Raw genomic sequence first — 14198 nt, 5'->3', positions numbered from 1 at the left:
ATACTTAGTGAAGTAAGCCAGAGAAGGAAAGATAAATATTATTTCCCTTATATGTGGAATCTAAAAAATAATACACAAAAGAATCTACATACAAAACAGAAACAGATATCGTAAACATAGCAGACACAGTAAATAAACTTACAGATATAGTAAACAAACTTACGGTTACCAAAGGGGAAAGGAGATGGGGAGGGATAAACTTGGGATTAACAGATACAAACCTTTATACATAAAACATGTAAACAACAAGGATTTACTGTATAACACAGGGAATAATATTCAGTATCTTATAATAACCTATAATGGGAAAGAAGCTGAAGAAAAAAATACATATAACTGAATGACTTTGTTGTATACCTGAAATCAACACAATATTGAAGGGTAGTAAATCAACTACCCTTCAGTAAAAAATAAAAATTAAAAATAGCTTTCCCTATCAGATGAATAAAAACAATAATTCTGAGAATATCAAGTGATGATGAGGTGTAATGAAACAATTAGTCCCCTACCCTCTAGTTAGGAATGTAGACTGTCACCACCATTTTGAAAGGAATTTGGCAGTTGCTCTGAAAATAAAGAATGCCCATTAGCCCATTTCTGCTAACCACTCATGGAAATATAGACGGCAGAAATACCTGCACATCATGCAAAGATGTTCGTGGCAGCATTGTCCAGAATTGGTGAAAAGTTAGAGCCATCTAAATGTTCGCCATGATGAGAACAGCTAAATGAAATATAACATGCCCCTGCATGGGAGTTCCTTGAGGTCATAAGAACGAACCGGGTCAACTAGACCACAAGTGCAGAACATAGGGTTCGGCTGCAAGTTCGTTAAGGAAGTGCCAAAGTAACGTCCCTCCGGACGCTCTCACTTTTTATCTTGTACGCTTCTATTATTTATGAATTTATTTTTAGTGAGCATGTATTACTTTTGCAATTCTTAAAACATAAATGAACAAAAATTGAACAGCTATAAGGCTATAGAGACAAAAGGCTCAGGGTTCCATTTCTAGGAGCTGAGTTCACCTTCAGCCAGAGCGGTTCTGGGCAGGTCCACATACCAGGCATACATACCCACACACCTACCCACACACACACACACACACACACACACACACAGAGTTGTCCAGCTCTGCGTGTGCACGTGCAGTGCATGACTTTACAGTATCTGGAGCAGTTCAATAGAACATTCTTGTGTATTTATTGGTGCAAGAGAATAAGCAGCCAGCTGAGCTGGCAGCAAGGAACGTGATGAGATTGAAAACCCAACACCCACGACCTCCTCCACCAGCCCAAGCATGCGACACATCCCACGGCGTCCATGGTGCCTTCCTGGTTTCTGACTTTTCCCTTTTGTCTTCGAGACATTTTCAACACAAGAAATTGTGGCCATGAGGATGGGCGCTTATCCCCTCAGGTCGTGTAGTGAGTGACTCGCCTGCAGTGAGGCGAGAGTCCCGCTAGGACGGGGAGGGGGGGTGGGCGGGGCTTACGAGTCCCTCCAGGGCGTGGGGTGGGGCCCGAAAGGCCGCGGGTTGGATGGGCGGGGCTTAGGGGCCTTCATCCGGGAAGACTGTCAGGTTGTGCGTCCGGATGTGGTGCAGCAGGACCTGTGCTCGCTGCTCCAGGGTCTGGAGGACTTGCTGCAGGCCCTGTCGCCCACCTTGGCTCTCCCAGAATACTGGGTCCATCTGTAGCGACTTGAGCAGCATATTCTGTAGACACCCTGATTCCAGAACCTTCATGACTGGCTCAGGAAACCTGGAGGAAGGTCCCCCAGCCCCGGAAAGAAAAGAAGGGCAAAAGCCAGCTTAGAGAGTTTCCATGAACTTGCACAGCTGAGGACCCACAAAGTCCCGGGGACCACCTGCTGACTAGTTGTCCGGGGACCCTTCCACCCACTCTGCTGTAACAGCAGACACGGGATGAAGCTTTCGATGGGTCCCAGCCCCCCAAGAGGGCGAATCCACTCTGCTGGCCTGAGTAAAGTGAGGAGGAGCCCTGGGAAGGCCGAGGTGCGGCAGGACTGAGCAGGGAAGGTGGCTACCCGGCCAGCTCCCTGCCAGGCAAGGGAGCCTACCCACTCCCCAGCAGGGCAACTTGTGCTGTGCTCTGGATACCGGGGAGCGGGCAGCCCATCCGGGACTTCAGGGGCCCACTGACTGTTAGCTTTCCCAGGAGTCCCCACATCCTCCTGAGGCTCATCAAACAGCTTCCATCTGTTGGACAGTGGACTTCTTGGGAGCCATGGTTCAAGGCCGCCGGGTCTATGACAGGGCCCCTCAGCTCATCCCTGAACCTCTGCCCAGGCCCTTCGATGCTCACCCATTGATGCCCTCGAGGAGCCGGAAGTTCAGCTTGTGCTCCGGATGCTGAAGGTGGCCAGCATTATCGATGTAGACCAGACGAGTGGGGTCACTGCTCCGGACCTCGGGGAAGAAGATGGACAGGGACAGAAGATGGACGTGGTGCCCCAGGGCTCTGTCAGGGTGCAGCGGCTCAGGGGCCCCTAAGCTGTCAGTCACACAATGCACCCTGCTCCTCACCCAGTCTGTTCCCCCACCACACAGAGCAGTGAACTCTTTCCACTTGGTGCTGTTTGAGGGCGGCCGGGCACCATCTCTGGTGAACCCGCCCAGCAACCCTGGGGCAAACAGCCACCGATACCAGCCCCATTTTACAGAAACAGAGGCAAAAAAAGTTAGGTAATTTGCACAAGGTCACACAGCTGGTAAATAGCTGGTTGACTCAAACCTGGACGCGTAGCCCTAGGTGGCAGCACCATCGGTGAAACCACAAAGTGGAGGCATTGATTCCTGTTCTGGCGACTGAAGGGGTGAGGAGCCTGAGGCCGGGCGGCCTGATGCTCGGTCCCGGGCACCATCTCCTGGGATGGCTATGCTCCATGGCCAAGGGGAGGCGGCGAGGACACCAGCCTCACTGGGGGAGACAGAGCAGCCCTTCCCCAAAGGGGAAGTACCAAAGGGTGGTACTTTGCCCCTCCTGCAGTAGCAGTGGCTCTTCTGCCCCACCAGCCCCTCGCTGATGGTCTCAGCACACGGCTTCCCACCCTGGGTTCTAGTTTTCACTGGAAGCATTGTTTCCCAACAGCCCCAGCCTGTGAGCCGATAGGGTCCACGACAGATCCCTGTGACTGCTACTAACCAGACATGCAGCCTTGGAAGGCTCCTCCCCCGCTCCAGGTCACAATTTCCACGTTTATTGGCACAATGAGGATGCCCTACTAGATACACACATACCACACTCAGCTGCCAGGACCCGAGGGTGTCCCTGGAGTCTTTAGGAGACAGAGGGGTTGGTGACACTGGCTCTAGCCCATCCCCTCCTCAACTACATACGCCAAGCTTCATTTTTGTCCCTTCTATATATTAAGGCTTCCTGGAAACATTCAAAGGGTTCTGCTGCCGAAAAGAACGGGATTGTGACACCCAGAGTCACGTGACCTCTGACCCTCGCCACCAGCGTCTGCTGATGGACAGACAGGAAGACCCGAGTCTGGGGTGACCCAGGGACTTACCAGAATGTGGACCAGCCGCAGCTCCCCGGGGTTCCGGCATTTCTCTCGGAGTCTCTCTTCCACACAGGGGTCCGAGGGCTCGGGCTCGAAGCCGCAGCAGTAGCGATCCAGGCGGTCATGCACCTGTGGGGGCACCATCCTCTGAGGGGGAGTCTACCATGTCCAGCACTCGGGCCTCTTGAGCCCTGGGGCCACCCTCAGGGATCTCGGCCCTGGTTAACTCAGCTGCTGGCCCCCAGCTGTGATGGGCTTCTGCTTGCTCCTCTGGCCAGCTCACCCTGCACCGGGATGGCTTACTCACACTGCATGGATTTCCACCCAACATGTGGCAGGTGGGATCTTAGTTCCCTGACTAGGGATCGAACCCAGGCCCCCTGGAGTGGAAGTCCTGCTGCTGTTTAACCTATACTACTGGCCCTGAGTTCCAGCCTGGGGCCTCCCAGTGCAGACTATCTGTCTACCTGGGGAGACTCACACATGACCACTTTTTCTTGAAGCAGCAAATGCTACCGTAGGGATTCCTCCTTTTTAGGGGATAAAAAGATTTTAATGACCGTCCAGGCAGCTCCTGACTCTCAAACAGCACTTCCACCCTGCAGGAGGCCTGGATCAGAGTCAGGAAGAAGAGCATTCCTTTTCCTGACTCATCTTACACTGGATGCCTAAAGTGGGAACAATGACACAGAGCCTTTCCCTCAGAGATGGTCGTGAGAGATGGTCTCTGTCCCTGGTTCTTGGCACAGAGCTCATAAAACCCCTGCCGTTGGCTCTGTGATATGAGTACGTTTTGATATTCATAATAAACCCTCCAACCACATCAGAGTTTAATAAGATGATTCATGGGGCCCTGAGATAACTTCAGGCTGATTGTTAGATGGACAAAGAATATAGAGAGTGGGAGCTTTCCACCTGACCCTCCAACCTCAGGGAAGAGGAGGGGAGCTGGAAACTGGGTTATAGAAACTTTTGAACTATATTCTAGGGAGAACACATCCACACATCAGGAGGGTGATGCACCCCAATTCCACATACAGGGTCATGGACTTGGGACCTTTTCAGACTTCACCGCACATACCTCTTCTCCTGGCTATTCACTGACATCCTTTATAATAAACCAGGCCACTGAAGCAGTGTTTTCCTGAGTCCTGTGAGCCATTGTAGCAAATTATTGAACCCGGGGGATGGGACAGTCATGAGAACCCCAGATTTTTAGCCAGTCGGCCAGAAGTATGGGGGGCTCAGGACTCGTGACTGGCATCTGAATCAGGAGTCCTGTGGAGCTGAGCCCTTAGCTTGTGGAATCTGACATTGACTCCAGGGGGATAGAGTCACCCAGTTGGGGTTGGAGAGTTGGTGGGCTCAGAAGGCATCACTCAGAGGACCAGCAACATCACTGCATCTCTGTCTCATCCAATTCTCACTGCAGCCTTGCAAGGGAGACATTATTGCCCCAATAACACATGGGGACATGGACCCCAGACCTCCCCAAGGTCATACACGAGGAAGTAGTCCAGCTGGGGTTTGAACCCAGGTCTGCCTGGCTGGAGCCCAGCGCTCTCTGATGTCCTCCACTGCCTCCCTGAAGGTCAGGGAGAGGGAGCCACTTAGAGGTCAAGTGAGGTCCCCATCATTACACTCATTGAGGCTGGAGAGGAGTTTTCAAAACAGTGAAGGAAATAAAAAAGGAACCGGAAGTCTCAGAGCCCACAGTCCTCCTGAGGGGGCAGCAGGCAGGCACCGGAGCTGTTTGGATGGTCCTTATTCATCTGCGGTTGCCTCTCAGCCAACCCAAGCTGCAGCCCTGGTCCAGCTTCAGCCGGTACCACCGTCCTGTCTCCCTCTGCCAACCTCTCTCCACACGTGGCAGAGGGGCGGGGGCAGGGAACACACAGACGACAGCCCCCAGGATGCGGCATGCATCAAAGCCAGGCCAGCCACCTCGCAGTCCACTTAGCTCAGCGCCAGCCAATGAAAGGTCTCACTCCATTTCCATATCCCTGTGGAGGTAACTCTTGTGTGTTCTGAAGAAATACAAAATTGATTTCCTTCTATACAAGCCAGAAAATAACTATAGCTCTATTCACCAATCAACCTCATGAAACCAGACGTCCAGAAATGAGACAGTGTTGAACAGTCCCAGCTACTGTCCCCAAACATTATTTTCCCTGTTTCACAACAATTCAGTGTGGAGAAGACCCACCACGGGCCTAGACCATTGCCCCGACAGGCTGAGGGCCTTTCTGTAAGGCCGCATTATGGAGTGTTCCCAGGGGCAGTGTACCAAGCACATCACTGACACCGCTGAAAAGGCATGTTTAGCCTGGAGGACCGGCCTGGCCTGGCCATGATACAAACAGCCAGAGCCCTGTCCGTGCAACGAGCCCGTTAAACAAGCCCCTGAGGTGGACAGTCACTGCTTTAGCCTCCTGGACTTTGAATAACAACAGCCACAAGTAACATAAAATTCTGGTTGGAAGTGACTTTAACTACAGGGGAAATTAAGATCTGCAGCAGGAAACCTCAAGAGCCTTGCAATAGGACAGGCTTGGGGGGCACCTTTAAGCAGCTCCTATTGTCATGATAAGGACTCAGGTTTCTTTCTGCTCTTCAGTTTACCCCACAATGTTAAGGACATCCCTGTGTTGTCTCAGAAAACCTGTGGGTATGTTTTTCCTTGTGAATGTGATAAGTCGCTTCAGTTGTGTCCGACTCTTTGCAGCCCCATGGACTGTAGTAGTCCGCCAGGCTTCTCTGTCCATGGGATTCTCCAGGCGAGAATACTGGAGTGGGTTGCCATGCCCCCTCCGGGGGATCGTCCCGGCCCAGGGATTGAACCCGTGTCTCTTATGCCTCCTGCACTGGCAGGCAGGTACTTTACCACTAGCGCCACCCGGGAAGTCCCCATGTTTTTCCCTGTTCATGTCCATAATGAAGGAGACAGAGAGAGAAAGAGAGACAGGAATGAGGGGAGGGGGGAGAGAGAAGCCCTCCCCCAACAACCATGGAATAGCAGTCCTTCCTTTCAGTCTGATTGGACCAAATCTGGACACAGGCTCATCCCTTGTCCAGAGGCCACCACGGGAAGATGCTGATGTCTTGACCTCTGAGCCCAGGAATGGGGAGAAAGGGAATCACACCAGGGCCCTGTGCAGAAGAAACAAGAGCGCTCCACTGGGTCCACCAGAGCCCCCGCGTCTTCACTGGCTCCTACAAGCGTTGGCAGGACGGGGCTGAGGACAGAACCCTGTGGCACGCCCCCAGAGACCTCCCGACCTTCCCCCAGTTTTTACGTCCACCCGAAGATAGTAACACGCCCCTATATTTCTCCATGTTGTCCTCGCACTTGGCAAGGGTGGGGTCCTCACACGTTCCTATGCAGGCCTGTCCTCGGCAGGAGCCCTCCAAGGCTGCCCGCACAGAGGTTTAGAGCAGAGATCAGCAAGCTATTCCCACAAAGGGCCAGATAGTAACTACTTTAGGCTTTGCAGCCCATACAGTCTCTGTCACAACTACCCGACTCTGCCTGTGTTGTGCATATTGTACGTATTCTAGATAATATGAAAACAAATGGCCATGGCCATGTTCCCCCCCCCAAAAAACTGTATTAACATACACTGAAATCTGAATTTCATAGAATTTTTAGATGTAATGAAATATCTTTTGATCTTTTCAACCATTTGAAAATGCTAAAACCATTCTTAGCTCATGGACTGTACAGAAAAAAAAAGAGAGAGGGGAATTTGGCCTGCAATCTGGGCCATGTCTATGACCCTGGTTTGGAGCCCAAAGGATCTAGGGGTGAATCGTGGCTCCACTATGTCCTAACTCTATGACCCGAGGAAGTTATTTAACCTGATAGTCCCTCAGGGCCTCTCTGGGGACCACACGAGGTGAGGGGGGTGGTTGTCATGGAGAGACCTGGAAGGCACAGGCCTAAAGGCCTGGAGGAATCTCAGGGATTCCTCCCTCTGAAAGCCCTGGCCATAGCCCTGTGAAGCAGTCTAAAATAAAGCCGTGTCATGACGGTCTAGCCCCTCTCCTCTACGTGTGTGCAAGGCCTGGTTTCTGGAGCCCAGACAGATCTGTGAGACGGATACCACCTGCCGAGTCATCTCTGGTTGGGAGAGTAAATGCCAGGATGGTTCTAGCAGGACTGAAATCCAGCGACTGCTCCAATCTCATGTCATGTCTGATGGCACAGCCAGCCAAACCCCCTTCCTCAGGCCAAACGCTCCCTGACCCTGTTGGCAGGCCATTCTATGCGGATTTTAACCGGATGCGGTGCTTGTTTCCAGAAGAAGCTACAAGGACTGTCGGGCCATGTGACAGGGGCGGCGCTGGTGCCCCCAGAGGTACACCCATTTGAATGTTGAACAGGGAGGGGCTGGCCGGGCCCAGGTGCCAGTGTGAGTAATCTGCCATGCTGTCTGGGAACTTTTTTCCACTGAAGAGCAATTCAGTTCAAAGAGTTGAAACAGCAGCAGCCAAACAGGACCAGGCTTAGGTTTCATTCCCACATCCTAAGGCATCAGGATTTCTTCTTCCCCCTTTCTGACAAAATGAGCAGTTACCAAGAAAAAAACGATAATCTTTTGCAGTTTGGGCCTTCTAGCAGTGTGTGTGCTCAAGAAGTTTGTGTTTAATTTAATTTAACAGTTGTGAAGCCCTTACTCTGTGCTGGATCAGGCTCTGAGTGCTTTGCCTATCATAGCTCATTTAACCCTCCCAGCAGACAGGAGGCAGGTACAGTCCTTATCTCCATTTCAAAGATGAGGTAACTGAGTGACAGAGGCTGGAAAACATGCCTAGGGTCCCACAGAGGGAAAGCGGCGATGCCTAGACTCAGACCCGGGCAGTCTGGCTCTGACCACTGAGTTGGACTGGGTGGCAGGCACATACATCGTGACACTAGAGGTCACAAGTGCCTTGATACCAAGAAGATGTGGTCCAACCGGATCCCCAGCTCCTAGCACTTTTCAGTACAACAGGACTCGGTTGAGGTTTTCGGAGTACAAGAATGAATGAATGAAGCGTATGGCTGGCTGACACTCGGAAGGATGGTGGGGAGGCCTTCACACGAGGACTGACCACTGAAAGCCTGCCCCTCACATGAGCCTGATAGGGGGAGGCCCGCCTCTGGGGCCCCCAAACAGAACATCTAGTGGGACAAGACACTGCAGTCTGCCAAGAGGGACACCAGGCTGAGCTGTGAGGTGAGGACGTCTGGGAGGCGCCCAGCACAGGGCACGAGGGGTGACCCAAGTCCTCTCACCCACCCACCAGGCTCCTGGGCCAAGACTTCAGCCAGTGCCAGATCCGAGTCTGGTGGATTCCAGAAGAACTGTCTGCTGCCCCTGCTGGCCCGGGCCCCCTGTGCAGGACCCTCCCCCACCTGGGGACAGTCACGAGCCCAGGGTCTTCTGGATTGAAAGGGTGGCTCTTCGCTGGGTCAGCTTGCTGCCAGACAGCCCCAAGGGCAGCAGCATCTCTGTCCAAAGAGGGCAGCAGGCTGGCCCTGCACTGAACAGTTGTCTGTTAGAGAATTCGTGAGGCTTTGGGGAGGTGAGGGTGTGAGGAGGAGTGGGTTACTTCACACTGACTCTTACCATCCTCTGATGACTCTCTCTGCAGTGCTTCCCTTGTGTCCTGACAGAGGGTAACCTCCCCGGAGGCCCTGGGCAGGGGGACCTCTGGATGCCTCATCTGCCCCAATCCAGAGGCCAGAGGTCACAGCACCGGCTCTGGATGTGGGTGAATATACCAGCTGGTGAGCTTTGAGGAGATGGTCTGAGAATTATTATTTAAAAAGACAGGCGTGAGTGCTAAGTTGCTTCAGTCGTGCCTGACTCTTTGTGACCCCTATTGACTGCAGCCCACCAGGCTCCTCCGTCCATGGGATGCTCCAGGTGAGAATACTGGAGTGGGTGGCCATTCCCTCCTCCAGGGGATCTTCCCAACCGAGGGATCGAACCCACGTCTCTTACATCTACTTGCATTGACAGGTGGGTTCTTTACCACGAGTGCCACCTGGGAAGCCCCGCTAAAAGGACTAAATCACTCTAAATTTTAAACATCAACACAAAATCCAGCACCTGGGAAATGATGTATCCACCACAGCAAAGTACAGTTCCAACCAAGAAAGCTACAATGAGTCACCATGGGAATACCTTTCTCAGAAATCAGTCCCCACATCAATACATTAGACGGAGGATGTGTGTAATCTGTGACCTCCTCCACTGATACTCAAGAGGCATCTGATGTAATTTTTACATCCATTCCTGACAAGAAAAACTCTTAATAAGGCAAGAATCGCAAATAGTTCTTCAACCAAAAATCAGCATGATATTTAATGGTGAAACACTAGAAACTGTCCCAAATCTGTAGAGACAAGTCATGTCCAGCATCCTATTACTATTTACCATTGCTCTGGAGGCACCATGGTTGTAGTGAGGTTAAGAAAAATGAAAAACGAGGCAATGAGAACACAAAATGCATTCGTTACAGAAGAAATGACCATATACTTGGAAAACCCAGGGCAACTGTGAGAAGCATTATGAAGTGAATGAGTAACCAGTAATCAAAATATGATACGAAAACAATATCCTTCACACAGACCAGGAGCTACGGGCCAGAATGTGTTGAGACAGGCTGAGACCTGGGACCCTTTTCCAGAGAGCTTGCGCTTGCACCTGGACAAATGCCTCCCCAAAGAACGGAATCCAAAGAAACTATAAGGGACTCAGGGACTCCCAGGTGACCCAGGGGCTAAGACTCCATGCTCCCAATGCAGGGGGTCCAGTTTCAATCCCTCGTCAGGGAACTAGATTCCACATGCCACAACTAAGACCTGGCTCAGCCAAATAAATAATTTTTTTTAAAGGAACTACAAAGCATTAAAACTAACTGCTCACAGGCCCAATGGGGCAAATTATGAACAACGAGACACAAAAAGGTCACAAACCAACGGCCACTTCTGGGGAGCTGGGAGCAAAAGCAGGGTTACTGCTGTGACCCCTGCTCACAGCACCATGGAGGGGATGGGCAGGGCAGATAAGCTACATCTTCACCCTCACTCCCTTTAAGGCACCGGCTCGCCCTGCCTTGGGAAGAGAGCCAGGGCAACAATTTCTTGTTTTCACTCCTGTGTGCTACAGCTCGAGCCCCAGTAAAGCCGTGCCTGAACTTCTCAGCCGACTTCTTATCAATTTCTGTTGATCAAAGAGTCCAGAAACCTCGGTTAGTAACAATATAATAGAAGGAAAAGAGGCCCCTTTCAATGGTCACAAGATGAAATATCAGTATCATCCCAACCTGAACGTGAAGATCCAGCTCAGGAAAACATAAAGATGCTTCTGAGGAACAGAAATAAAAGGAAAGACACAGCCTGTTCTTGGCCTAGAATGACCCTGTATCTTAGGATGTAAATTCTCTCTATATTAGTCCACACAGATTTCATTTGATTCCAATGAAGTCCCGAGAGGACTTGGGAAGGCAAAGGAAGTAACAAGCTGACTGAGAAGAGTATTCAGGAGTATTGGGAAAAATCTTTAAAAAGAGCAAGGAGACCAAGCACTCCCAGTTATTAACATAAAATATAAAGTGTGATAATTAAAACAGTGTGATTCTGGCACATAAATAGACAGACCCTTTACTGGAACAGAAGAGTCCACAAATAGACTTGCGTACATATGGAAATTGGCTATATGGAAAAGACAGCATTTCAAATTGGGGGAAAGAAGGATTATTCAACAAATGGTGCTGGGACATTTGGGTTGCCATCTGAAAAAAAATCATTATTTTGCACCTGATCTCTTACTCCAAAATAACTTCCAGATGGATCAAAAATATATAAAAACACATGAGAGGATTTTTTAAAAATAACCCTGAAATGAGGATGGTCCTTAAAAACATAATACACTATCCTAGAAGTCATGAAAAATAGCTTGATAAGTTTAACAGCATAGAACAATTTTTTTTAAATTTCTGCACGGCAGAAAGACTAGAAACAAAGCTGGATGACATTTGAGCCTGAGAGAAATACCAGAACACAATGAAAACAAAAGACTGATTTTCTTAATCTATAAAAAAGCTCTTAAAGTCCTTAAGAAAAAGACCAACAATCCAACAGAAAATGGGGCAAAGAATATGAACAGTTAAAAAAAAACAGATTTTTAAGAAATCTAAGCAGAGACTAAGGCAGGAGGAGAAGGGGACCACAGAGGACGAAATGGTTGGATGGCATCACCGACTCAATGGACGTGAGTTTGAGCAAGCTCCGGGAGATGGTGAAGGACAGGGAAGCCTGGCATGCTGAAGTCCAAGGGGTCGCAAAGAGTCGGACACAAGTGAGCGACTGAACAACAAAAAAGCAAAGGCAGGACGAGGGCGAGGCAGAAAAGTGCTGTCGGCTGTCAGGATGTGCAGAGCAGGCTCACCTGCGATGTGCACTCCTGAAGGCGTTTGCACTGGAGGCCCCTCCCTTGCCACATGAACTCATCTTCTATGGCCGCATAACAAATGACCACCAGCTTAGTGGCTTAACATAACACACTTATTAACTCACAGTTCCTGTGGGTCGGGAGTCCATCCCTTTTTGCCGGGTACTCTACCCAGGGTCTCAGGCTGAACTCAAGGTGCTTCATCTCTTTCGTCACTCAGGCTCCTCTCCTGTGCTTAGTCAGGCTGCTGGCAGAAACCATTCCTTGTGGTTTTAAGGAGATCTCAGGGTCCTTCCAGAGGCCTCCCTGACCCACAGCAGCTCACAGCCTGGCTGTTTACTCCTCGAGGCCAGCAAGAAAATCCTCTGATGCTTCATCTTTGAAAGACTCTCCTGGCTGGTTCAGGCCAAAGGGAGAGTCTTCCTTCTAATTAACTCCAGATTAACTGATGAGTACCTCAATGATATTGTAATAACTTTGTATGGTGACAGACTGAAACTAGACTTATCTTGGTGATCATTTCATAACATATAGAAATACCGAGTCATTAGGTTGTGCGCCTGGAACTAACAGAGCACTGTAGGTTGATCATGCTTGCTTGCACGCGTGCTCAGTTGTGTCTGACTCTTTTTGACCACGTGGACTGGAGCCCGCCAGGCTGCTCTGTCCACGGGATTTTCCAAGCAAGAATACTGGAGCGGGTTGCCATCTCCTACTCCAGGGGATATTTCAATCAAAAAACAAATAAACAAAAATACCCAAAGATAACTGATTGGTAACTTAATCACTGAAATAAGATTCCATCATATTTACAGGTCTCATTCATTCTCAAGGGCAGGCGTTTACACTAAGGGGGTGGGTATCTTGTGGACCATCTCTGAATTCTGCCGATCATACTCGTCCTAATCGAGGCCCTGCTCTTAAGTATATGTAACGATGCTTCATGTCACCCTTAAACACCCCTGTCCGGGTGGGCTGCTTCACCCTCCGTGGCTGGCCGCACCGTCTGTGCAAGAGGAAGGAGCTCTGCACCCGTCTCTTGGGTCTGCTGTGGGACTTGAAGGAGCTCATGCACAGGCACCCCATAAAGGTGCCACGATTATATTTCAGGTCTCCGGCTGGAAGCTTGAGAGGTCGACAGTGGTCATGGATCTGGGCTCCTCTCTAACAACACCCGATGTTCAGGAAGGCCAAGCCAGAGAAGAATGACGTGAACTACAGATTTGCACTCAAAACAAGGAACAAACACAGGATCACAAATGACTGAACCCGGCCCCCCGGGAAGGAAATGGGCCAGCCTCATCCAGAAGAGACCCGGAAGAAATGTCTTTTCCAGAGTCAGCTGAGTCAGCAAAGAGGGCAAAAGCCTGTGGCCAAACCGCGGCGGATCTGATCCCAGCTCCAACGCTTAAGGCCACAGGTTACTGTGGGCCAGTTCCTAAGCCCTTCTAAACCTCAGTTTCCTCATCTGTGGAATGGAGTTAAAAAATACTGTCCCTCCCAGGGCTGTCACGCATCAACACATGTGAAGTGCTGGCACAGTGCCTGATGCGGAGGACGACAGGCGACGCTATATGCCATCATCTGCTCTGGAAGCACGAGTTAATCACGTGCCCGTTCACGGGCTGGACGAACGATTGTCACATAGTTTTCCACCTCTATATCTCTGGGACCTGAAAAGAAAAGGAGAAGCCTTTGGGATTCTTTTCAGTCTAGAGGAAGGCGTGGTATTTGAGCAAGCAGAACACAGCAGCACCTAAATAGGAACTCATACAGAGAGCCTGGATTCCTTCATTCACTTGCTCATCCTTTCAGCCACTCGTTCAAAAGGTGCTTCTCCAGGATCTAACCAAGAGCTTGGCCCTGTGCTAGGCGCTGCCGATGTGAACAAAACAGAGAGACAGAAGTGAACAAATAAAATAGAACTTACTGTGTTGGGGAGTCAGAAAGAATATAGACAGGATAGCATGAAATAGAAAGAGGATAACAACAGAATGTGGAGGTCGGGAGAGTGGAGGCCTAGGGAGGAGGATGAGAGGCTTGTCTGAGGCCCTGCACCTGAAGAAACTAACCAAGACCACATGCCAAGAGGCGGGGCTGAAGACAGCAGACACGGATGGATCTGTGGGTCCCTGAAGCTCCTGATATCGAGGGCATTGAGATGCTTTGCCTTATTGTAATGGAGAAGGGACACAGTCTGACTTATTGTGCTCTCTGCCTGA

The 14198-nt window shown here is 50.4% G+C and overlaps 1 protein-coding gene across 1 annotated transcript in view; it reads right to left on the bottom strand.

Moving 5' to 3' along the window:
* Positions 1-1181: 1181 nt before the first annotated feature.
* The window catches only part of GASK1A (golgi associated kinase 1A), a 53979-nt gene continuing 40962 nt past the window's right edge, over positions 1182-14198 (bottom strand). Inside the window, exons 3-5 of the mRNA XM_061396126.1 lie at positions 3539-3661; positions 2326-2429; positions 1182-1761 (exon numbers count right to left, since the gene is read on the bottom strand). Of these exons, the coding sequence (XP_061252110.1) occupies positions 1551-1761; positions 2326-2429; positions 3539-3661 (438 nt within the window). The 3' untranslated portion in view covers positions 1182-1550. The remainder of the gene's footprint in view (positions 1762-2325; positions 2430-3538; positions 3662-14198) is intronic.

Source organism: Bos javanicus, chromosome 22 (assembly GCF_032452875.1).
Source record: "Bos javanicus breed banteng chromosome 22, ARS-OSU_banteng_1.0, whole genome shotgun sequence".
Taxonomy (NCBI): Eukaryota; Metazoa; Chordata; class Mammalia; order Artiodactyla; family Bovidae; genus Bos; species Bos javanicus.
The sequence above is the reverse complement of the archived record's forward strand: the minus strand, read 5'-3'. Positions and strand labels throughout refer to the sequence as shown.